The 24,470-nt window shown below is 32.8% G+C and overlaps 2 protein-coding genes across 2 annotated transcripts in view; one reads left to right on the top strand and one right to left on the bottom strand.

The window, feature by feature from the left end:
• Positions 1 to 11,671, top strand: part of LOC148615612 (uncharacterized) — a 74,470-nt gene extending 62,799 nt beyond the window's left edge. The window contains exons 4-5 of the mRNA XM_088582023.1: positions 14 to 1,173; positions 6,696 to 11,671. Of these exons, the coding sequence (XP_088438149.1) occupies positions 14 to 1,173; positions 6,696 to 7,016 (1,481 nt within the window). The 3' untranslated portion in view covers positions 7,017 to 11,671. The remainder of the gene's footprint in view (positions 1 to 13; positions 1,174 to 6,695) is intronic.
• Positions 11,672 to 20,656: 8,985 nt separating this feature from the next.
• Positions 20,657 to 24,470, bottom strand: part of LOC148615610 (cytoplasmic tRNA 2-thiolation protein 2-A-like) — a 36,095-nt gene continuing 32,281 nt past the window's right edge. The window contains exons 13-15 of the mRNA XM_088582002.1: positions 24,283 to 24,346; positions 21,837 to 21,895; positions 20,657 to 20,737 (exon numbers count right to left, since the gene is read on the bottom strand). Of these exons, the coding sequence (XP_088438128.1) occupies positions 20,689 to 20,737; positions 21,837 to 21,895; positions 24,283 to 24,346 (172 nt within the window). The 3' untranslated portion in view covers positions 20,657 to 20,688. The remainder of the gene's footprint in view (positions 20,738 to 21,836; positions 21,896 to 24,282; positions 24,347 to 24,470) is intronic.

Genomic DNA, 24,470 nt, shown 5'->3' with positions numbered 1-24,470 from the left:
TTTTTTATTTCAGATGACAACTACCATGGAAGTTCTGTTGGATTAACTACTGTCCAGGTCTTGGATTCACTATCACAATGTAAGATAAAACAATTGCCTCCTAGTGGCTACAATCAGAAGGATGAACCAAATAATAACACCATAGCCAATATTAAGGGGAATGAAGTAAAAACTGAAAGTTTAATGAGTAATAACAATAATGGTGATCATAAAGATAGTTTGACTGTAAGTGGCACATCAAATACTACAGAAACTTGGTCCAATGGTTCTCGTCAAAGTGAAAGTCTAACAACTCGCAATTCTTCAATGATGCTGGCCAGCAGCCCTGCTGGTGTATTCAAACCACCAATGACAATCGCAGATCACAGGATTTTGCCTAGTGGAATACAGTATTCTCCTGGACCGATGTCACCATACCCATCATATGCTCCATACTATTCTCAGTTTAATTACCCTCCTCCACGGAATTATCCACAGATCGAATCATATTCAGCTGTTCTACAAAGTATGGGAAGCCATGCGGCACAAACCCAAATGCCGTGCAATACATTTCAGTCTCAGTTTCCACTGGGACATCAAAGATCAATGTCAGTGTCATCTTCAGGTCAACATGTGGCCCCTCGGAGAAGTCCAGGGGATTCAGTAGACCGAGTTATGGATTCTAGTATTCCACATAGTTACATCAAAGAGGAGCGTGCTCATAGTCTTTCATCTGTTGAGATAACAGGTTCTAAAACTGTGTCATTCAAAGATCCTCCTCGGAGAGATCTTACCAATAGTAAAGACTTGAATTATAAAGTGCCTAGTGGGAAGGAGGGAAGTTTGAAACATCGAATATTGACCCGGCCTTCAGATAGCACCCCTGAGAGCTCAGTGTTGGATGTACAATATGGTGAACCCTCAGCCAAAAGAACGAGATATAATCCTTCTCCAAATCATCCAGAAGATACTACTAACTTACATTATCCCCCACATTTTATGAAGGGGTCGATCATTCAACTTACAAATGGTGAACTTAAAAGAGTTGAGGACTTAGAAACTAAAGACTTTGTACATAGTGCTGAAATTAGTAATGATCTCAAAATAGACTCTAGTTCTGTTGTACGTATTGATGAGAATGTTGAACGTGGGACAGTAGTGCTTGGATTTGTTGTTGGTGAACACAAAGTTCAGGTAGGCAAACACATTACTTGTCATATAAAATTATTACATTTGATGGTTTAGAATGGCAAAAAAGGATTTCAATATGTAGGATAAAATAACAAAAATTTAATTATTTTGAATTAATTGGACATGTATATGGTCAGGTATCATTTTCTAATTTTCTAAAGTGTTATAAATATTTTTTTTGTCTCATAACATCAGCATATCTAAAGGTTGTCAGCAGAGCTAGAAAGTTGAAATGCCTGTAGGAAAAAAACAATCTTTTTGACTATTTATTGTTTATGGTTGAAAAACAGTTACGTAATTTTCACATGGAAAATGCATGAAATATGGTATAAAGAGTCCTTGGATTTAATATAAATTTACAGTCAGCTGTAATTAAGAAATAATTGTGTGCATTTATTTACACCATTTTGTCTAATTAGCCAAAATTTGATATTATTTTATGCTATATTGAGAAAAGTCCTGATCTCTTGCATTATTCCCAATAATTACTATGATTAATGAATTTACTGTCTGCAGGGATCAGTGTATACAACTTCCCTCATGAAGAAAATAAATAGAAAATAGAATAAGAGATATTATATACACCCTTTTGTTAAACAGTTCTTAAATTATTTACAAAATATCCTATTGGCAGCAGCTAACACAAAAAAGTCAAAGTGCTGAGGCACTGAGTCAAAGAAGACCTCAAAGTAATCAAAAATATTCATGTAACCAAAATGTAGTCTAAATAAACCGATCAAAACTTAGTCCATTTAAAGAATAATCATTTGTTTTAACACAGTGTATATTTATACAGTCCGTTTATCAATATATATTTTTGGGTCTTCTTTTGTATTATTGCTTTTGGTATTCCTGGCTGTACATGTATGTTGATATCCTCAAATTTCCTAATACTTAAATCAGAATTTCTTGCAAAATTGAATTCCACTGAAAATCACTGACTATCAATATTTGATGAATTTTCAAAGTGAGATTGAACCCACGCCTTGAAATTTCGGTTTGGAGATGCATGAAGTAAAAATGAATCCTGCTGACTGTAGGAAGTCAAACTAAGGCCCAATCTCAAGGGAGAAATGAGCAAAAAACTTTTCCTTGCTTGTGCTCTCTTTGATGTAGATTTTTTTTGTAATAAATTAAAACTAAAATTTGTCCTTGTCATTGTTGTCTAGATTAGGGTATGGTATGTACAATAAATGATTACCTTTCTCTAAGAATTTTTCAGTTCAAACAAAGATAAAAACTCTTGTTGTAAAAATTTCTATGTAGTTTAAAGATCATTAAACTAAAAACAACATTGTAGCTCATAGATTTGAGCAATTTAAGATTCCAATTCAGTTGGGAAGTCAATGGTATAGAGATGTGGTGAATACAGGGAATATGATGTCTTAATCACACATGCACTTTGAGTAAAGATCCATCTTTTTTCTCTCCAAAACAAAAAAGTTACTGGTGAACCCATACCTCATGAGTACCACTTTTTTTATGATGAATCACTGTTTGCTGAGTGTTTTATACCGTCTGCCTTCAATAATGTATGTGCATTTCTGTCACTTTTTTCTGCATGATTGTTTCACAAATATGTATAAGATTACAATTCAAGTAACTCTTATGTTTTGTAAATATATAAGTGCTAATGTTTTTTTTTATAGTTTTTTTTATTAAGAGATGTTGACACATACCTTTACAGCTGCTTCATGCTACACATACATGTACCAGACTTGAGAATCATGAACTTTGTTTCATGCTTAAATAGTGTCCCAGCACAGAAATGGTCTGATTTACTTTTGCTTTCTTCTCATTTTACCTAGTGAAACTTTTAAGTGATAACCACTGAAAAGAAATCAAGGACAAAAATCATAACAGTGTCATATATATGCAAAATGTTACAATGAAAATTCATGAAAATATACATGTACTTTCACCATATGATATGGAGAAACCTCCTATTGTTGGGAAATATTGTTACATGTACATATAATTTCATGCAAATCAGGCAAAAATAAAGGTGGGTGGTTATAACAGTACCAGGTATTTACTGGTTTTTAAACCACCTGGTCAATATTCCCAAAGTGATCAATACTGGTCGATTGAAAATTTGCAAACAATATTTCTGTCATTATTCATAGCTTTTTCCTACATTAAAAATGATAATATAGTATATATCTACTATATTTCAGTGTTCTAAGATTTTATTCTTTTAATATCTCTATCAGCTGTATTAATTAACATTTCTTTCTCTAAAATAATTCAAATTTATCTGAAATAACATAACAAATTTTACAAAATGTACAATGAATTTCATGAGCTCATCTTTGTTTCAATAACTATTAATAACAGGCAACATTCATGTAAGTAATAGTAGAACAGGTTACTTTTCACCTGTCATTGTTAAAACAACATCCCCTCATAACCAGATAGATCATAAAAAGTGGTTTGAAGTGATGAGTTTAAAAGTCATTTCATTTACCTTACAAAAACCTTCTAAATACAGAAAATGGAATGCTTGCTAAGGATATTGCTTAGGACTTCTTCCATGTATGATTTTAGCTACCTGCTGATTTATAATGCCCACAGAGCAACTGGGTTGTGTGCCCCAGGAGGTGGAATGGGGTATCCCTGGCGTGTTACATGCTGGGGTTGTCAGGTTATAATACGGAAAGCCTGTCCGCAAACCATAGTGGTACACTATGTTGGGAAATATGCCACATTCCTTGCACATTAAAGAACCCTACTGTGGTATTCTCCTAGAATAGGAACCATAGGGCTCTGCCACAGGAGGCTAAATTGCCCGACCTTAGCCACCTCTCCCTATTTCCAGTGGCAATCAAAATTTGTCGACCCTATTATCTTTGTATCCCATCCCTTTTTTCATTTCATCATCATTTCATGTTCATTTTATCATCCATTTCATGTTCATCATCTGAATATAGCTGAAATATTGCTGCTCGGGCGTTAAACCCCAACAATCAATCAATCAACCATTTCAAAATCTCTGGATCAATCCCTGAATGTCGATTTATCTATGAGCAATTAATGTGACATTTTAAAAGTAGGAAACAAATTAGATACATGTATTACTATATTACAAATATCATAATTTCATGTATGAAATCTTTAATTGATACTGTACTGCATATGCCAGTAACCATAGTTAGAGAACATGCACATGTATTTTTGTAGTTTTCAGTGTAAATTTCTTGTTCACAGACTTACAAATGTAAACTGCAAATTTTGCTAAGAAATATGACTACACTGTTCTACACTAGCAATAGTAATAGTATACCCATCACCAGTTTTGAAAATTTTAAATACCTGTGTACATACAAAGTATATGAATAACGTAAAGCATACCTTCAACACTTACCTAGTACATTGTACATGTAAGAATGTCCATGAAAATCAGCTCTTAGAAAAGGTCTACTTTTGGTAGTCTTGATACCCAACACATTTTCAATGCACTTTCATGGCCACAGAATTTCTAATGTAACTGTGTCTTTATTGTGTCATGAAAATCTTGTTTCTCACTTTATGATCTGCATTCTAAATAAATGTATCAGGTTTATCTTGACAATGTACTAAAAAAGAACCATATTGATAATCAGTTATGACTTACATGGATATAATACACAAGTACATTGTATTACTATTTCTTTAAATTCCATACTGAATAGTACATGCCAAAATCTGTATCCCATGCAATATCAACAGGACACCCCTATATCAACTCATGGGGGGATATAGGTTGAGTGTTGATACTGCATATCAAACAGATTTTTGCATGTCATGTTCATTCTTTCTTTTATTTTATCTATACAAAATGTACTTCAATTGTGTTCTGTGCAAGGTATAATATATGATTTGCAATATATATGTCTAGGGGTATGATATAGGGTATGTGATATATGTCTAGGGGTGTGATATAGGGTATGTCATATAGGTCTATGGGTTTTGATTTAGAGAATGCGATATAAGTCCATGTGTGTGATATACAGTATGTGATACAAGTCCATGGGTGTGATATACAGTATGTGATATAGGTCTAGGAGTGTGATACAGGGTATGTGATATATGTCTAGGAGTGTGATACAGGGTATGTCATATATTTCTAGGGGTATGATATAGGGTATGTGATATATGTCTAGGGGTGTGATATAGGGTATGTCATATAGGTCTATGGGTTTTGATTTAGAGAATGCGATATAAGTCCATGTGTGTGATATACAGTATGTGATATAAGTCCATGGGTGTGATATACAGTATGTGATATAGGTCTAGGCGTGTGATATAAGGTATGCATTGTATGTCTGTGGGTGTGATATATTATATATAAATAAATATGTAATTTCATATTGGCCCTGTTATAGATTTGAGGTCTGTCATGTTGGTTCCGAGGCATTGCCGAGGGCCAATACGGCTGTCAAGGCCAATATGATTGACCGAAACCTATGACAGGGCCAATTTGAAATTGCATATTTATTGACAATTTTATTAACCAACTCAATTAGATGATTTGTAGAACAGTTGTTTTCATATTTTACCAAGAACATGTGGGTTTATTTGCATTTATAAGTCTTAAATATCCTTTTTGTGTAAAATGGAAGATTTTTTTGTGTTTCTGCAGCTTTTAGTCCTGGTGATCAAAATTCATGAAATTCAATTCTAACTAAAAATGGTGGTGTCAAATGACCAGAAGTTATGATGCTGTATTGGTACTGGTTTCATCCATATTGGCCCCATATCGATGACCAGTTTGATTTCATATCAATCGGTCAGTTTTTGACATATTTTACCATATTTTGGGTAGTTGGTTAATAAAGAGTACTTGAAATGGGTTTTAAGGGTGTGAAATAGGGTATGCCTATGGGTGTGATTTAGAGAATGCGATATAGGTACTATAGGTCTAGGCGTGTAATATAAGGTATGCAATATATGTCTGTGTGTGTGATATATAGGGTACTTGAAATGGGTTTAGGGGTGTGATATATGGTATGCGATATTGGTCTAGGGGTGTGATATACAGAAAACAATAAAGGTCTAGGGGTGTGATATAGAATGCAATATAGGTCTAGGGGTGTGATATACAGCATGAGATATGTCTAGGAGTGTGATATATGGTATGTGATACAGGTCAAGGGGTGTGATATAGGATATGTGATAAAGGTCTATGGTCGGTGTGGAAGTTTGGATTTTAGGAACATGCACATGTACAAGTGTATGTGTAATGTCATGGCTCATGTGGTTTTTTATATAACAAAAAAGAAAATCCTCACATACTTATGAATCAATAGATGTAGTAAAAGAATTCATTCAGCTCAATAAAGGTAGTATGCATTTTGGGTCCACTGGGTCTCTCTTCTATGAGAAAGATTTCAATATGAAATGTCACTATTAGTATTGACTGTAATATGTTTTGTCATACAGACAGTGTCAGTTGAAGTGGCCATTTATGTTCAGTAAATTATACCAGTCATTACTGTGACACAATGTACATGAATATAACTTATTTCCTTTTTTTCTATTTTCAGGTGACTGTTGAGGCAACTTTAGAACATCCATTCTTTGTTTTTAACCAAGGTTGGTCTTCTTGTGATCCACAGCGTACACTACAACGTTATGGATTAGAGTGTCATAAACTCTCTGTGAATGATGTTTGTATATCACTTACCCACAAGGAAGTTACAGCAAGAGCTGCTGAACTTGTACAACAGCAACAAAAGCTAGGTGATAATCCAGCATATAGTTTCGGAGATACTGTCTCTGGCTCTAAATCAGGGATCTTGACCCAGGGCTCAGACATAATTAGTAGATCTCAACAAAGATCAGATTGGTCAAGCCTTAAAAAGTAGTTATTTTTGATAGACTGGCCTAATGTGGTCATTTTGTAGACCCTAAATTGTATATCGACCAAACTGTGGTCACTATGTAGACCCTAAACTTGTCTATAGGCTACTAGTCTCACAAATGTTCTGACAAAATAGAACCTTATTGATAACAGAATGTACACCAATCAATGGGTATAAACTATGGAAACAGAATGTTGGCAACTAAAACTATTTTTGTACATTGACTGTGTCATTTTCAAAAGCTTGGAATATTTATTTTGATTATTGCTTCTGCACGAATTTAAGTTTCAAAAGTTTTCATTTTATTTATAAAAATTGATGATTGATTAAATCATATTCATGATTTTTTTATTCTGCAATTTTTATTCAGATAGTTAACTACACACCTTATTAGAAATTCACAATGAGCAAACTATTAATGTGAACAATACCAAAAGTAAAAGGAAATCACTTCAGTTTTTCTTCCCATGGATACTGACTGTACACGTTTTGCCTATGTTATGGTTTGACAATTTTGCTTGGTTGCGGGAGAACTCATTTATTATAGAACATTTATGACACTTGAGCCATGACGTAATATGGTCCTTTATATTATAATATATTTCATTTATAGTAGTGGTGACCATATCAGGTCTTTTGAATCAGGTTTTGAAATAAGCAAGTGCCCAGCTTCAATTCTATGGTACACCCAGTACCCATCTTAAAATTAATAGTATTGTCAAATTCCTTGAAAATGTGAAAAAAATGAATCTGAAGTTAGTTCTATTCAGGAAGAAAGGCTGTTTAGATTTCTAGCAACCTTTTGAATTGAAAAAGAAGAAATTATAGGAATTCTACATTTGATTTGCTCTTCAGTATTGAGTAAGAAACTTTATTACAAAGCCTGATTATAGACCTTAAACAACTTTTATATCCATTATGAATCTCTAATTATAGTAAACATATATTTTTGACATTATGCTTTGTTGACCTACGACCCCTTCACAGGGGAACTATAGACAGTTATAAACTTACTTCCTAACTGATTGATCATGTCTGACTGACATGTAGGAATTATAACATCATCATACTGGTTTTCAGAACTATCTTTTAAAGATGGTTTCTTGTTAGTGTGGACCTTCAAATATTAAGAATGTATGTATGGTATGTTATAACTCCTCGAATCACATATTTGTAAACTAACAGTAGTTAATTTTACTTTTTATGACAGAACATGTTTTCATTCAACATGAAATAGTAACAACTCAGTTAGAACTATTGTCTTTGGTCTATTTTACACACTAAACATCTGGAGTACATTATTTTGTGACTAAATCAAATTATTTGTCAATTTAAAGTGCAGGTAACAAGAGGTGCCTTTTGTTAAATATTAATTTAAGATAATTTGTATTTGCATGCAATTTCAGTTTAAAATTATTCTGTTTTTATATAATTACTCATTTTATATATCATATCTGTTTAGTTATAGTGCTAAAGTATTTGTCACACACAATATTTCATAACCAGGAAATATTACTAGCTTTCCTCTACTACTTAAATATGGTCAATTAAAAATATGAAGGAATAGAAATCCATCTCTTGTTTAAGAAGCTGACTTACTGAGAACTTTTTGTAATTACAACTAAAAGTATAATGGCCCTCCTTGACTAACTCCTTTCACAAGAACTATTATCTCCATCAATGCATTATCATTATACGACAATAATATAAGAACAAAACATGGAAATTTGAAAGGAAGGTGATGATCTGGGCTTAAACAGATCTGTGATTATGTTCTGTTGCCATGGTACAAATATATACACTTTGAAATCATTCAGAATTGTTACTACTCTTTCATGCAGTATTTTCAAGAGAGATAACTCCTGGATGCTGGTTTTACTGTAACATATTTTTTATATAAATTGTCTGGGGACAAATATTCCACTACTTGCATTTTTTAGGGGTTTCATTGTTTTGGCCTTTGGTTTTAAGTGCTGCATTGGTTATTGAGATTTAATTGTGTTACTTCCCTTTGTTAAATGACTTATTATTGTGTTTTATTTTAGGTTAAAAACTTTCATTAAATTTTATATTTCTTTAAAGTTGATTTATATTCAGTGTTGAATGTTGTCCACATCTTTGTTTCAACCAAATTTTAATGTTACATGGTTTTAGAAGTGAAAAGTATACTTTGTAATATGTTGAAAACTGGCTGAATATTGTTCTTAGATATGATTGTTGAAGACTGTTGTTATGTACATTGACATAATGTGATATTAATGTAGAAACTGTTGTCTTTGTAATACATTTTTACAGTTACATGTGATATGTTTTATTCAGTAGGAATCTGTTAAGAACAGTTTATTTACAGTTTAATATTGTGAAAACAATTGTGATTTACATCAATTTGTATTAATATTTATTCCATCACCAAACTGTAGTTAAAACTCGTTAGTGATAAATTGATTGACTTGTCAACAAAGACTGGTTCAAAAGCTACCACTTAATAAGCATTCTCATAATCCAAAATTTAAAACCAGTATTCCATAGCACTCATTTTTAAGAAAAAAGATTGTAACATAATTTATTTTGAAAGCTTCAAATTATTTCTTTCTTGTTATCCCTTTTCGAGTGATTTTTTTTTTCTTTTTTTTTTTTGAAAAATTAATTCCATGGAAATATTAAAACATGAAATTTTGAGGTTGCCTGCAAAGATTAAATTACTTCCTTGTTGTAAACCATTCAAACTAATCACATTTAGCTTGAAAGTAAGGTAATTAAATTTGAAATATGACACCCTCTTTTGAAGCTGATGTTTCTGTGTAAAAGTATATTTCATTGGGTGATAGTTTCCACTCAAATTTGTCTCTGTGTACCATATTGTGATTAAAACTTGTCCCTGTAGACCTGTTAAGTCACTGACATTTTTAGTCTTTAAATAAGTAATGATTTAGACTGGATTTATTTTCATCATTCTACATATATGATCAGAATCCCAGTTATGTGATGATATATTTGTAACCATATTTAATTAAAAGATCAAAAGGACAGTGGGTTAATCTAAGGTCTGAGTTACATTATTAGAAAGCATTCAATTCTAAATGTAAGATTTTCCAAATTATTATGTCATCATGTATCAGTGTATAATATTCTTATTATATTCTTTAAGTTCCCCTAAATCTTAACATTGTTTCACTTCTAACATTGTTTTAGGGATGTTTTTATTAATCAATTCCATTCCGAACTTAAATCATTTTATTTTAAATATTGAAACCAGTAAATATTGAAGTGCCTTTCTGTTGTCATTTAACTATATTTCTGTTCAATGTAACATATGTCTGCAGACAATTTAGTTGACAGTTGATGAACATGTGTTGTAGGGTAATGTTAAAACTTGACTTGACTTTATCATCAAAGTATATGTTTTTATGTTTATTCTAGTAGGTTATCAACAGCTGTATCACTATTTAAAAGGGTTTAAAAAAAAAAAAAATCATTCGTCACTGTAAATTTTCCTGTTTATTGTTGACTGTTCATTCTCTTGTTTTTTGTTGCAATGAAGTCCAAAACTGGTCCACAAGGAGGTCATAAATTAGGTCACATTAATGAAGGTACTTAGGCCTGCATGAGAAATTATTGATTAGAATATTGTTTATTACTTCACTTTACATGTAACATATAAACATACACAACATTTTAACAGATATTCCACAATTTACCCCTGATTATCTTATTATTTCACCATAGTATTTTAATTGGATAACTTTTTAATTCTGTTACTAGTCTTTGATTTTATAAGGTTTTAGATTGTCATTGTGATTACTAATGGGAGATAACTCTTGTCCTTTTCTTTTTATTGTATATTGATGAGTAGCTGTAAAAAGTAAAAGAATGTTCTCCAACAAAAGTGTCACACAGTGTTGAATTATTCTGAAGTAATAGTTGTATTACACACAGATATTTTTCACCATTTCATACATGTAACACATTGTGATGTTGAGCATTTATAATGCAATTTCTTTCCATTTACATGTGATTATATTTTTTCTTTTCAAAAACTATTAATTAACAGATGTGACTCAATGTAGAGGGAATTGTAAATTTTATATTATGATATTTTCTCAAACTAATCGATTTCACAATTTAAAAATGTGAGCAACAGTTTGAGAAGCTTTATATCAACATAAAGACTATGTTATACTATACTGTGGTTTCTTGAAAATCATTTAATACTTTAACAGTTGTAAGCCGGTGGACGCAATGATGATAGGTAGATCTCTATAGTCTTGATACTGTAGTTCCTCAACTTGTTACTGACGATGTAGGCATGAAATCCTATTATATTTGAATATTATTAAGTGCTTTTACATGATGTCTTAATTATGAAATGGGTACTCATTGGTGAAAATGATACAAAGTGAACAGTGTATGATCAAGTAAGAAAGTAGAATGGAGTCATCTTATATCTTCTGAGAAACAAGTTAGAGAATGCTACATTGTTTTAACCCAGAAACATTTCTTGGGTATTACATAAGTGCTATTATTAGATTGTTGTTATTTGTTAATTTCGTTGAAATATAAAATGTACTGGATTTGTTGAGGGGTTAAAACCTCCATTGGGATACTTACAAAGTATTTCATTAATGTAGTTGTGTCAAATAAAAAGATTTTTATCATAATGATCATTGTCTTGTGTCCTGTGAAGTTCTATAGTTGTAGACCATATGTCTCTCTTGACTTTGTATTCCAAACAATACCTCTAATGTGTCCCAAAAAGTTGATGGTAATTTTTTTTTTGTAGTAATTTTTTTTTTTCTTTATCACAAAAAAAAGCATTTTCAATATGAATACAAAACTGCATGATTGAAGGAAACAGTATATAGAGAATAATAGATTTAGCCCCAGAACAACCTGCAAGATTAAATATACCACTAAATATTGACCAAACTTTAAACAAGACAAAAACTGCAAATTAATGTACATAAAGAACTCCAAGCCTTATTGCCTGCCAGTGTTATCTCATTCCCAGTTCCCTGCCTGTGTTACTTCATGCCTTATTGCCCACCAGTGTTATCTCATTCCCAATTACCTGCCTGTGTTACTTCATGCCTTATTGCCTATCAGTGTTACTTCATTCCACAATGCCTGTCAGTATATAGTGAATATCAATTGTAGCCAATGTTCATCTCTACATGGTGAATACTATATGCCCTATTGCATGCCAACAGTAGTGGCATACACATGTAGTGAATACTTCAGGTCCTACTGCCTACCAGTGTACATCTCTACATAATGAATACTTCATGGTCTACTGCCTGTCAGTATATCACTGCAGTGAATACTTCGTGCCATATTGCATACCAATGTACCACTGTTCCGAATAGTTCATGCCCTATTGCCTGTCAGTGCACATCTCTATATAATGAAAACTTCATGCTCTTTATGCTTCATAGCCCAGGCCTATTGCCTGCCAGTGTATCATTGTAGTGAATACTTTGTGCCCTACTGTCTGCCAGTGTACATCTCCACTTATACTTCATGCTGTTTTCTGCTAGTGTATCACTGTAAATAATTCATGACTATGACCTGTCAGTGTATAACTCTATGTAACGAATACTTGTTGCCTGTCAGTGTATACTTCCTGCCATATTGTCAGGGCCCATTGCATGCCAGTGTATTACTGTAGTGAATTCTTCGTGCCCTATTACCGGTCAGTGTATCACTAGTGAATACTTGGTGCTTTATTGTCTGTCAGTGCATTATCGTGCCTTATTGCCCGGGCCTATTACCTGCACGTGTATCACTGTAGTGAATACCTCATGCCCTATTGCCTGCCAGTGTATCACTGTACATAGTGAATTCTTCATGTCATATATGCATGCTAAATGTCGATTGCTTTGCATTCCTTTGATGTCTATTCTTGTAATTAATGTCTTTTCCTGTATCTGATTGCTATGAATCATGTGTATGAAATGTATGATAGTAATTATGTCAATTAGAAGTTCAGATGATCTGGGTACTCCCACAATCACAACTGATAACTGAAACATTTTGTTGTTCCGTAGTGGAATGTGGAAAATACAAATAGATCCTAGGGTAATTACAATAGCACCTGGAAGACTTGCATTACAATGCCATGTCCTGTGGCGTTTGCACTAAGCAGATGGAGTATTTTATTGTTCTTCAGGTTTTCTATAAGCACTGTCAAAATATATAGGAAAATAAAACGATGATTTTGAATGAACATCTGGTAGGAGAGTATTATTTTACCTTATAATTCTGGTATTCTTTCGCATTCATTTGTATTCACTAAGAAATAAGTATATTGTACTTTACATTGAATTGAAATACTTTGCTGTAGACCCACTTTGTGTGTAGACCGTAAGAAAATGAAAGAGCTTCGCGGAACGCAGCACTCGCTTGGGACAATTACGGACACAATACTAGTTTTTGACACACTTAAGCATAGGGACTAACTATTCAATGTGGACACAAAAACTCGTTTGGACACAACCTTGCATAAAAATAGAAATTCGAGTAAAGGTGAAAGAAGTTCTGCTTTGAGGGTGCTATAATCAAATATCTGTGCCTTCGACCCCTGTCACTAAATAAAACGGACACGCCATTCAGACTTGATACATTGAACACCTCCGAATTTTGATTAGGATTAGATATTTGACACAGGATATGAATTTGAACAGAAATCGAAGTTGTATTTTTTTCCCTTTATTCCTAAATGGTTCCAGTCGAAACCTCCAAAATCAATCTAGAACTTTCTTTCGGGTATGGCACTTTGTGGTACAATTTAAAGCGATTTCCTTTACCAATTTTCTTATCCAGAAATTAGAAAAATACTTGTTTCCGGACACTTTGTGACCCCTTATTCCTCTTGGCTCAAGCCCCAAACCACTGAAATCCCTTATTCCAAAAAGGTTCGAATCTCTTTAACCCCATAAAATCAATCCCAGCTTTCTTTGGTGGTATGGCACTTTGTAATACAATTTCAAAGAAATCCATTCACTAATAGTCGTTATTAGCTCACCTGGCCTTGTGAGGTATTGCCATCACTTGGCGCCCGTCGTCGTCGTCGTTAACAATATCTTCAAACATCTTCTCTGAAACTACTGGATAGATTTGCATGAAACTTAAATTGGTTGTTCCTTAGAGTAACCTGCACAAAATGACCGTTTGGATTTTTGATGGGTTAAAAAACACGGCAGCCGTTACTAAAAATAGAACATATGGGTCAGACAGCAGATGTTTGCATATATCTCCAAAACCGTTAAGTTTAGCCAAATTCTGACAGGGTAAAGGTGTTCAGCATGATGAGATCTATCTGTGGTTATATTTTTGCGAAAATCTGTTGACCTATGTTGGAGTTATTGCCCTTTTTGGGTGTTTTTTGTTGCTGTTTTTGATGTTATTACTTTAAAAAATCTTCTCAGACCAGAATTCAATGAAAGTTGATAATTTTGTTTTTAGGGTATCCTAAACAAAATGACTGTTTGGATTTTTGATCGGTTAAAAACATGGCTGTCGTTACTAAAAATAGAACATAGGGGTCAGACAGCAGATATTTCCATAAATCTCCAAAACCGTTAGGTTTAGCCAAATTCTGCCTGGGTAAAAGTATTCAGCATGATGAGATCTATCTGTGATTATATTTTTGCGAAAATCTGTTGACCTATGTTGGAGTTATTGCCCTTTTTGGGTGTTTTTTTGTTGCTGTTTTTGATGTTATTACTTTAAAAAATCTTCTCAGACCAGAATTCAATGAAAGTTGATAATTTTGTTTTTAGGGTATCCTAAACAAAATGACTGTTTGGATTTTTGATCGGTTAAAAACATGGCTGTCGTTACTAAAAATAGAACATAGGGGTCAGACAGCAGATATTTCCATAAATCTCCAAAACCGTTAGGTTTAGCCAAATTCTGCCTGGGTAAAAGTATTCAGCATGATGAGATCTATCTGTGGTCAAATTTTGGTGAAAATATGTTGACCTATGTTGAAGGTGTTGCCCTTTTTAGACATTTTTGCTGTTTTTGATGTCATTACTTTCAAAAAACTACTGTACAGAGTTCAATGAAAGTTCAAATTCTTGCCTTTTAGGGTATCCTACACAAAATTATTGTTTAGATTTTTTGATCGGTTAAAAAACATGGCCGTTTTTACTAAATATAGAACATAGGGGCCAGACAGTAATTTTGTGCATATATCTCCTTTATATATAACCTTTAGATTAAGCTAATATCTTTTAATTGCTGAAATGATCCTTATTATAAGGCTTTCAAAAGTCTCCAAGGGATCAAAGTTGTCAGATGACTCCATGTAAGAGTTATTTCTCTTGACAGGAGAAAAATGACAGGTTTTTTTACAGTTTTCAGCTAATATCTTGAAAACTTTGATAGATAGAATGAGACTTTCAGTTGCTAAAATGATTCTGATTATAAGGCCTACAAAAGTCTCAGAGTTCTCCATGTAAGAGTTATTGCCCTTGGAAGGCATTAAAATGTGGGGTTTTTTTTTTTAAAGTTTTAGCCAATATCTTGAAAACTATAATAGATAGAATGAAACTTTCAGTGGATGGAATGATCCGTATGATAAGTTCTACCAAAGTCTTTGTGGGGTCAAAATTGTCGTACAACTCCTCGTTAGATTACTGCCCTTGAAATGCAAAAAATATAACCAGGTGAGCGATTCAGGCTCCTGGGAGCCTCTTGTTGTCTGTACATACGGAAAATCCTTGTTTCTGGTATCCCTTTTTGGCCCTAAGTTTCTGATATGTTCAAGTCTTAACTTCAAAGTCAAAACCACTCTGACCATTGTGGTATTGAATATTGTGGAACAATATCATAGACTTCCCTATGCTTTCACTGGAGTATATGGTTATGGTTGGCGCTATAACCCCCGAAATCAATGCCAACATTCCTTTTGAGGTGTGCAATCTTTTTATGAAATTTGATAAAAGATCAACAAACTATAATGTTCGAGTTATCGCACGAAAACCAAGTGTCTACGGACGACGACAACAACAACACGGACGACAGCGCCATACCATTATACGACCACATGCTTGTATTTTTGAAGAATCTATAAAAAATCAAAATCTGACCAAAAACATAAATAAAATACTGAATTCTATGGAATTATTTAACATTTTTGGGTCCTTCATTCTAAAACGGTTAGGTCCATAACACCCAAAATTAATATCAGCTTTCCTTTTGTGGTTTGGAACCTTGTTTTAAAATTTCATAAAGATCAACCAACCAGTCAAGTTACTGCACGAAATCCAAGTGTCTACGGACGATGTCTGCAGTGCCATGCCATTATATACGACAGCAGTTCTTTTTTTTGCGGTCGTATAAATGGCTTTTACATGACAGAATAATTTGGGCTATATACCTGGTTTAGACCAGTTGATACGATTTAATTACATGTATTTTGCTTTTGCCGAAAATAACTTTCAGATAATAATTTCTTTAATAGTTGTGAACTTTGCTTATTTAGCACATGTACTATCAACAGATAAGTGATACAAATAGTTGTATACAAGGATCTCTTCTGTATAGTATAAAAAACAGCTTAAGCAAAAATACATTTCCAAAAATTATCAGTTACTTTGGCCTTTACATGAGTAAACCATGCAAGACGTTTTGGTAATTTCATCAGTTGTCCTTGTCAGGAGTTGTTAGGTCATTTGCCCTTGTCGGGAGTTGACTGAGCTGGTTATATAGGTCAATATTTGGTTCATTTGGCCCTGTTGGAAGTTAACTGAGCTGATTAGATCGGTCAATATTTGAATCATTTGCCCTCTTGTCAGGAGTTAACTGAGCAGGTTAGTTCAATCAATGTTCGGTACCATTGGTTTGTCGGGATTTAACTGACCTGGTTAGATCGGTTAATCCTTGGTTCATTTGGTTTTGTCAGGAGTTAACTGAGCTGGTTAGTTTGACCAATCTTTGGTTCATCTTGGTTTTGAAGAGGATAGAGAACCGAGCTGGTTATTGTGGTAAATCGTGGGTTTCGTTTGGTCTTGAAGAGAGCCGGTCAATTTCGCATTGACATGAGGTACTCGGTAAATTGATAAATTCATTTCGTCCTTGTTAGCAGTATTGTAGTCACTGTCGAGGCTGGTTATGTCGACCATTTTGATATTGACTTGAGTAATCGGTTAAACCTAAATTTCCTATTACTGTTAATGTAAAATCGTACTTTTTTAAATGATTTTGATGAATTTTTTAACCATTTAAAAGAAAAAAAGTTGAAAACTTTTGTAGTTTGATGAGGTTTTACATTATCATTTTCAGAAGTGTTAAGGGATTAAAAACAGAAAAAAAAAATAGAAAAACTGAGCAATGCTCACTTACTTGATACCCCAATTCCCCCATTCTATGAAAGTTTCATTCAACCCCACTCGGTGGTATGGATAAGACATGGTTCCCCCAATTCCCCCTTATTAATAAATGACAAAGTCCATGTTTTGCCAAAGCAACAAATTGATACAGATCATGTTCTAAAATAGAAAGTGCACAAAAGGCACATGTAATAAAGATTCTGGGAGAGTTTTATTCTATTCCATTCAGTGGTATAGGCAAGGATTTTTATACATATTTAACTGCTTGGTATAGGAGAAGTAACGGAAGAGATGAATTCCCCATTTGTCAATATTTAAAAAATGACGAAGTCCATGTTACCCACAAGTTAATTCCGATCAAATTAAGAAAAAAAAAAATAAGTGCACAATGGGAATCTGTGAATGTTTAATTAAACACCATTCAAAATATACAGTAGAATCCAAATTATTTTTATTACAATTTGTGAAAAAAAAATCATGAAAATTAATAATTTTCAAATAGTTCTTTTTGTTTTTGAAAAAATATCACTTTGCATCTAAGCAAGGAGTTATTATATAAATCCTTGATCGAAGCAAAGGGATAATTAATACTTAAGGCACGTCACTATGTTCTGGTCTCATTGAATCTGATTAGTGTGATGAATTCCTATATACTTTTGTTTTAGATTGAATGATCTTAAGTGAAATAGGACTGTACTGTACAATCCAATTAACCCTTCTGGTTGGTTAAGGTACTTCTAAAGACTAATAGTCTCGGCTGTTAATGTACGAGTTTCCTGTATCCTCCGATATTCTATGTAATGACTCGGTTTACGTACAACAGTCTATAACTTATTTCCTATCTTGTTGGATCATGGCACTATAAATCCAAGGCTATGCGAGGTACAGCAGCCCAGTCAAATACAACAATTCTTCGTCATTTATATATATGGTTGAATGTTTAATGACCGATCTAAGTCTGTGGCCTCACTTATAATTATGAAGTCAGTAGAAAAAAATAGTTTCTACTATAACTCCTCTGATAATTGATCGATGTCCAAAGAAATGTCCGCATATATTTTCAATACGGGGTTTGACCGTTTGAGATTAACCTAGATGACGATGAAGTGGAAACTTCGTGATCTATACATCATGTGCAACTATTACCTGTTGCAAAAATAAACAACCTGAACGATCGACGGATGATTTAAATCTGGTTTCCTTTTTTAGTCGTTTTTCTAATTAAAAAATCGTATCATTTCAGTCAATTTCTTTGTCTATTCATTGAAAGTATCTCAAGGAATATACTCATATCACTATCTGATTAATATGCAAGACAGCAATACAACTAGAGTGGTATTAGCGCCTTTGATGACATGTACTTTCAGAATAGACGTTGCTAGTATGCCCCTTAAAATCCTGAAATGGTGGATTCTAACAGAATGCGTACATCAAATACATCTACCACCACTGACAACTGCCAGGAAGTCAAAATGGAAAAAAAGACAGAACATTTCGCACTAGACTTACTTTTTAGCTTACTATAAAATAAATGCAAAATAGTTACTTACTTACTGCCTTAAAAAATGATCGCATAATCAATGAAAAACAAGTTTACAATTTTTGTTACCTTGACATTAACCCAACAACCTGTTAGAGATGCATTCTACAGATGCAGTAATAGTGAATCATTACTATCGAAGTCGAAGCCAATCGAATGAATGGCTTAATCTGCAATGTTAATTTTAGAAGTTGGCACGTGCATTTGGATGTCTGCCCGAATATTTCTTCACAGACGCATAGGAATTTTCTTACTATGAAATCATTCAATTACGTAGTTAAGTATTACAGCAGGTTGTATAATATCTAAATAACTGAATTATTATCTTTGTCATCCATCGATATCGCTATATTTGACGCTTTAATCACTGTTAAGGGACACATTTTTGTAGAATTACTTCACGTACTGTAGATGTTGAACAATGAATGCTGTACAGAACTTGTCCTCATCACAAAGATGTATTGATGTAATTTCAGTGTTTATACCACACATCGTAATTCGTGGCTATTGAAGCTTTTAATATTGATAATTCAACATGTGTCGAGACCCGAAACTCTAGAAGAAATTCTACCACCAACAGCTGAGTGTCAAAAGAAACATAATGTAGACCACTTACACTTACCAGGGGTGAATCCAGATATTCTTAAAAGGAGGGGGTTCTGGCAAAAAATAAAAATAGAAGTTTTAGGAGCAATTTAGAGAGTACACCCTTCGAATGATCTTAAATGTTGAATATAAAATCACTGCAAAAACTATATTCCTTTATGCACTAAATTTCATGTCCCCAGTTGCAATCTTCTTAAAAAAAAATCATCATCCATCGAGTGGTTGCATGTAAAACCTTTAAGTTAGATTATCTCCCTTAGGAGACCTCTAACAATGATAATATTCCTTCATGCACATCTACATATGATGCCCAATACATGATATGTTTAGGAGGAGCTGCACTTAACAAGAAATTAACAAACAGACAGACAGGGAGATTCCTATATACCCCCAATGATCTATTTTTTTGTTTATTGGGATAAGAATAATCAAGGGAACCAAGGTTATAGCGGTAATCAAAAGAATGTAATCCAGGGACAAAGACCAGACATGGAAAACAGACATACAGAACAAAGAACATAAAGTAACTAAAATTATACATACAAAGTAACAAAAGTAAATGAGCAACTCAGACTCCACTAAAAACTGGGAGCAAGGACCAGGTGCACCAGTAGGGTAAGCATCCTCTGCTTTTCTAGAAGCACCCGCCGAGTTGCTCATAAAAAGTCAAGTACGGGGTAGACAAACGAGGAAAGGAAAACTATGACCCATTGATAAGGATGCCTCTATATTTGCCTTCATTGTCTTCGAAGTTTTGAATTTTGCTATAATTGTGGTCCTCTAACAATTGGTTACTTGAAGATAGTACAACCATCATTTAAATACATGTAAAATATAAAATATCCTAATGAAACAAAACAAAAAATTAAAATTCAATTTAAGGGTGCTCTGCTAAAAAAAATTAATGTGAAATAAAATACGAAAAACCGTTGAAAATTTGACATCTATAGTGTTAATTGAATATTCTATGACATTTTATGTTATAAATGTCTAGAGTAAGCATGTAAAAATAGAAGACATTTATCACCAAAAGTTATGTTGAGAACACAGGTTCCATTAAGGTGTTGTTAAGTACCTTACTATAACCAGTAGGAATGACTTTTTAAAATATATAATGCATATCCATAAATAATACTGTAAATACAAGCCATCAAACAATTGAAAAAGAGGAGTAAAACAATATTTTATTCACAGCTTAATCATCTTCCAACAAATAGTCCTGTATATCAGCTCGCATCTTTGACCTGAAGGAACAAATGAAAAGAAAATAAACATGCCATCATACCAAGAACAACCCTTATTATCAGCTCTATACCAGGATGAAACTAAGAGAATTCTTTAAAGTACCAGAAAAATGAAGACATTTTCTTATTAAAAAAGAGATGTTGCATTTTGCATCTCAACAGTTGTCCAGTCAGTCAAAACAAAGTTTGACCTCCAACTAACCACAATAGAAACTTTAATGCATTATATACTAAATATCCACAGAAAAAGGCTATCGAAATCAGAAAGTTGGATACATCAAAATTGAACTTTCAAATATACAAGGGAGGTTATTCAGTGTTAACCTTTTTTTCATTCACTAAATTCCAATAATTAAACCCAAAACAAAATATTATTTGAATTTGGAATAACTCTGGATTTAAGAAAATATTTTTCTTTTAAAAAAATATTTTTGTACTCATTTTCTAAATTTAAAAATAATTCCAAATTCAAATAATGACTTGGTCCAGGTATATTATACAGAATTTATTTCTAATTCAATTTTATTGACAGTTAATATCAAAGATACATGTGATGTTAATTTTGAACTGTGTAGTGATTTTTATAATAAAATCAAAGTGTTAATGAATATCCCTGTTTTTACAGAATTATCTCCCTTTCACAATTTCTTATCTGCCTACATTCATTTTATGTTTTATTCTTTGATAATCATTGAGTATTTCCAGAAGCAAAACATTATAATTTCTTATGTTTCATTTACTTAGAGTCAGGGTAAATTTTTAACATATTTGATAGAAATGGACTTTCCTAGCTAGTTTTTTCATGTAACACAAAGCAGAAAATCCAGTTTATTCCTCTTCTTCAGAGTGAAAATATTCATTCAAATACTATCTATGTTGTTAAACAGAATGTTTCATATCTTTATTTTTTTTATTTTTGATGGTACATTATCAATTTGCTTCGCCAACTTTTATTCTTTAAAATTTCATAGTAACATATAAGTACATGTATGATACAATATCAAAAGGGAGATAACTCTAAATCAGTAAGTCTTTTCACAATACCAAATAATATGTAAAATACCACATTGTTACTTAATTTTGATTCCAATATACTTACCTACTGACTCTGTTAGAAATATCATGACGAACATATTCTGGTAGTTTGTTTACATCGCTCTACAAATGAAAAAAAAACATAAATTATAATACATTGAACTAAAAACACCCCATGTATGTCTCTATGAAATCAATAGGTATACAGGGCTTCTATAATAGATCAATATTGTGACATTTCAACAAAATAAAATGTATTCATTGCTTAAAACTGCAAATGGAAGCATAAATTCACTTGCTGAATATCCACCAGTCTCTCTACAGTCTGTAATGACAATTATGTCTTTACATTAATGAAACATGGTAGTTTTTGTTTTGTATCATACTTTTCATTAATTTAATTAGAACAGAACCAGAGGCTACTTTTCATTAATTTAATTAGAACAGAACCAGAGGCTAAGTTTTTCTGCAGAGTTTTTAAAAAAAAAAACAACTAGTGTATCCTGATGAATTCTAAAATTCTTGTATGCGTTTGTTTTGTTCAATTGACCTTTTGGGAAATTCTAAGTAACACAGAAACACCAATGTTAGCATATGAAAATCTACATAAATAAACATTAATATTTCTGATAAAACTCATTCTAATAGTACCTATTGTTTTGAAATGTTGTGCTATCATGTTAGTGCACTCAGAGATATATACATTTTAAATCTTTAGAAATCTTCAAGTAAATTTTTGGCCCTATGTTTTATTTTTATTACATGATTTATTGATTTGTGGCAACAAGTCCATGATCAAATACTGGTGGTTTGATAACTGATAATGACAATTGTTTTATGGTGATTTTTTGTTACCTAATTCTTTGTCAATTACAGAAGTGTCTCCACTACTTGTAAGCTACAGCCTTTACATTTTGATACTTAGTTGAAATAATTTATTTCACCTTAGAGTGAATAGTGTATGACGTGTGAAGGAGCTTCATTATCACTGCTACATTATTACCATATTATACTCACTTGCAATACAGCAGGTGCAGCTGAGGGAGTAGGACATATTTACCCTTCCTGAGCACCTGATGACACTCCCGGATTTTTGTGGTTGTTCATACTGCTAGTGCTTTAACTTTTTTTGTGTGACGTCTTGCTTCCCTTATCTTCAGTTTTTTGTGTGACGTCTTGTTTCCCTTATCTTCAGTTTTATGTGTGACGTCTTGTTTCCCTTATCTTCAGTTTTATGTGTGACGTCTTGTTTCCCTTATCTTCAGTATTTTGTGTGACGTCTTGTATCCCTCATCTTCAGTTTTTATGTGTAATCTATTTTATTCAGTTCGCTGCGTTGTGTACGTAGATCTCTTTCATGTGTTCATGTTTAAGCCATGTTATATGATGTTTAATTCTTTAATGTAAATTTCAGTTGATCTGATTTATTAAGGATAATAGTTTGAACATATATGGTCACATATTCATAAGTCCCTCAAAATTGGCTACAATTGGAAAAATCTGTGAAAAATGCTGGAAAACCCTAAATTTTGTGCAATTGTCGTCTCTTTTCACATTGACCACATGTGTGTTCACTCTCAAGCTTCATATATTTAGTGTACAATCATCAATTTTGGTGTACAAATATCTCAATGAAACATGTAGAAGTTTTGAAAACCACAGTTTTATCAAAAGTACTTGTATTTAGCTTTTGCAGCCATTTTACTATATTACTACATGTACTACCAAAAAAACTTTAATCACATTTTTAAAAAAGACAAATCATTGAGGCAAAAAAAAAAGGGTTCTTACAAGACCTACTCCTATTTCATAATCAACCTAGACACACTCCATTTTAACACAGCTACCACATAATGTTTGGTTGTCAAAATTCATTTATGAGAAGATTGTGGTGTCTGAGAGACACATTTGATGCCCCAGAATGTATTTTCTGACATATATAAAAGTCAATTTATACTTACAAGCTTAATTCTTTAGAATGGCGACAATTTTATGATCAGAGAAAGAAGTTGAAAATGTCCTGATTTGATAGCATTAGTCTACAGGAACTCTAACGTTGATCCACTCTTGTGTGTAGGATCTTCCAGTAATTGTTTATAACCTTCATGTTTATTCAAAATTATTTGCTACCTATCTTAAATACTGTAGAAGGAGATATCTCGAATAGACATGTACCCTATTCCATCAAAATGGGGACAAAATGACTAAGTCCAACTATCCATGAAAATGTCAAATATTGATAAAAATTGAAACCCTCATAATATGCACTTTTTCAATTCATATATAATTATTAAGCAAAGTATCAACTCCATATCCCAAATACTGTAAGAGGAATAAAGCGGAATAACTTTATACCCTGATGGAATTATGGACAGACAGATGGACGGACAAGAGTAAAATAATATGCTCCCCAACTGAACATTGTGGGGGCATAAAAATGAGGACAAACTTATATTTGCTCAACAGAGAAGGAAGGAAGTTTTAAAAGACTGATGGAATAATGAACTTACCAAATCCTTAACCATCAACCTACAGCCGTAACAAAGGGTAGATAATATATCACTCCTGTCTAACCTGAAATTTAAATCTAGTATTGACACAGCAAGTCAGTACATGTAATATTCTTTCTCTTGCTGGAGATAGGCTTTTCTTAGTTGTTTGACAGTACATGTGTCAAATGATAATAATAAGGTGTTAT

Source organism: Perna viridis, chromosome 5 (assembly GCF_037379345.1).
Source record: "Perna viridis isolate PV_CMFRI_1.1 ecotype Kerala chromosome 5, ASM3737934v1, whole genome shotgun sequence".
NCBI lineage: Eukaryota > Metazoa > Mollusca > Bivalvia > Mytilida > Mytilidae > Perna > Perna viridis.
Note: the sequence above shows the minus strand (reverse complement) of the source record. Positions and strands in the feature narration are given on the sequence as shown.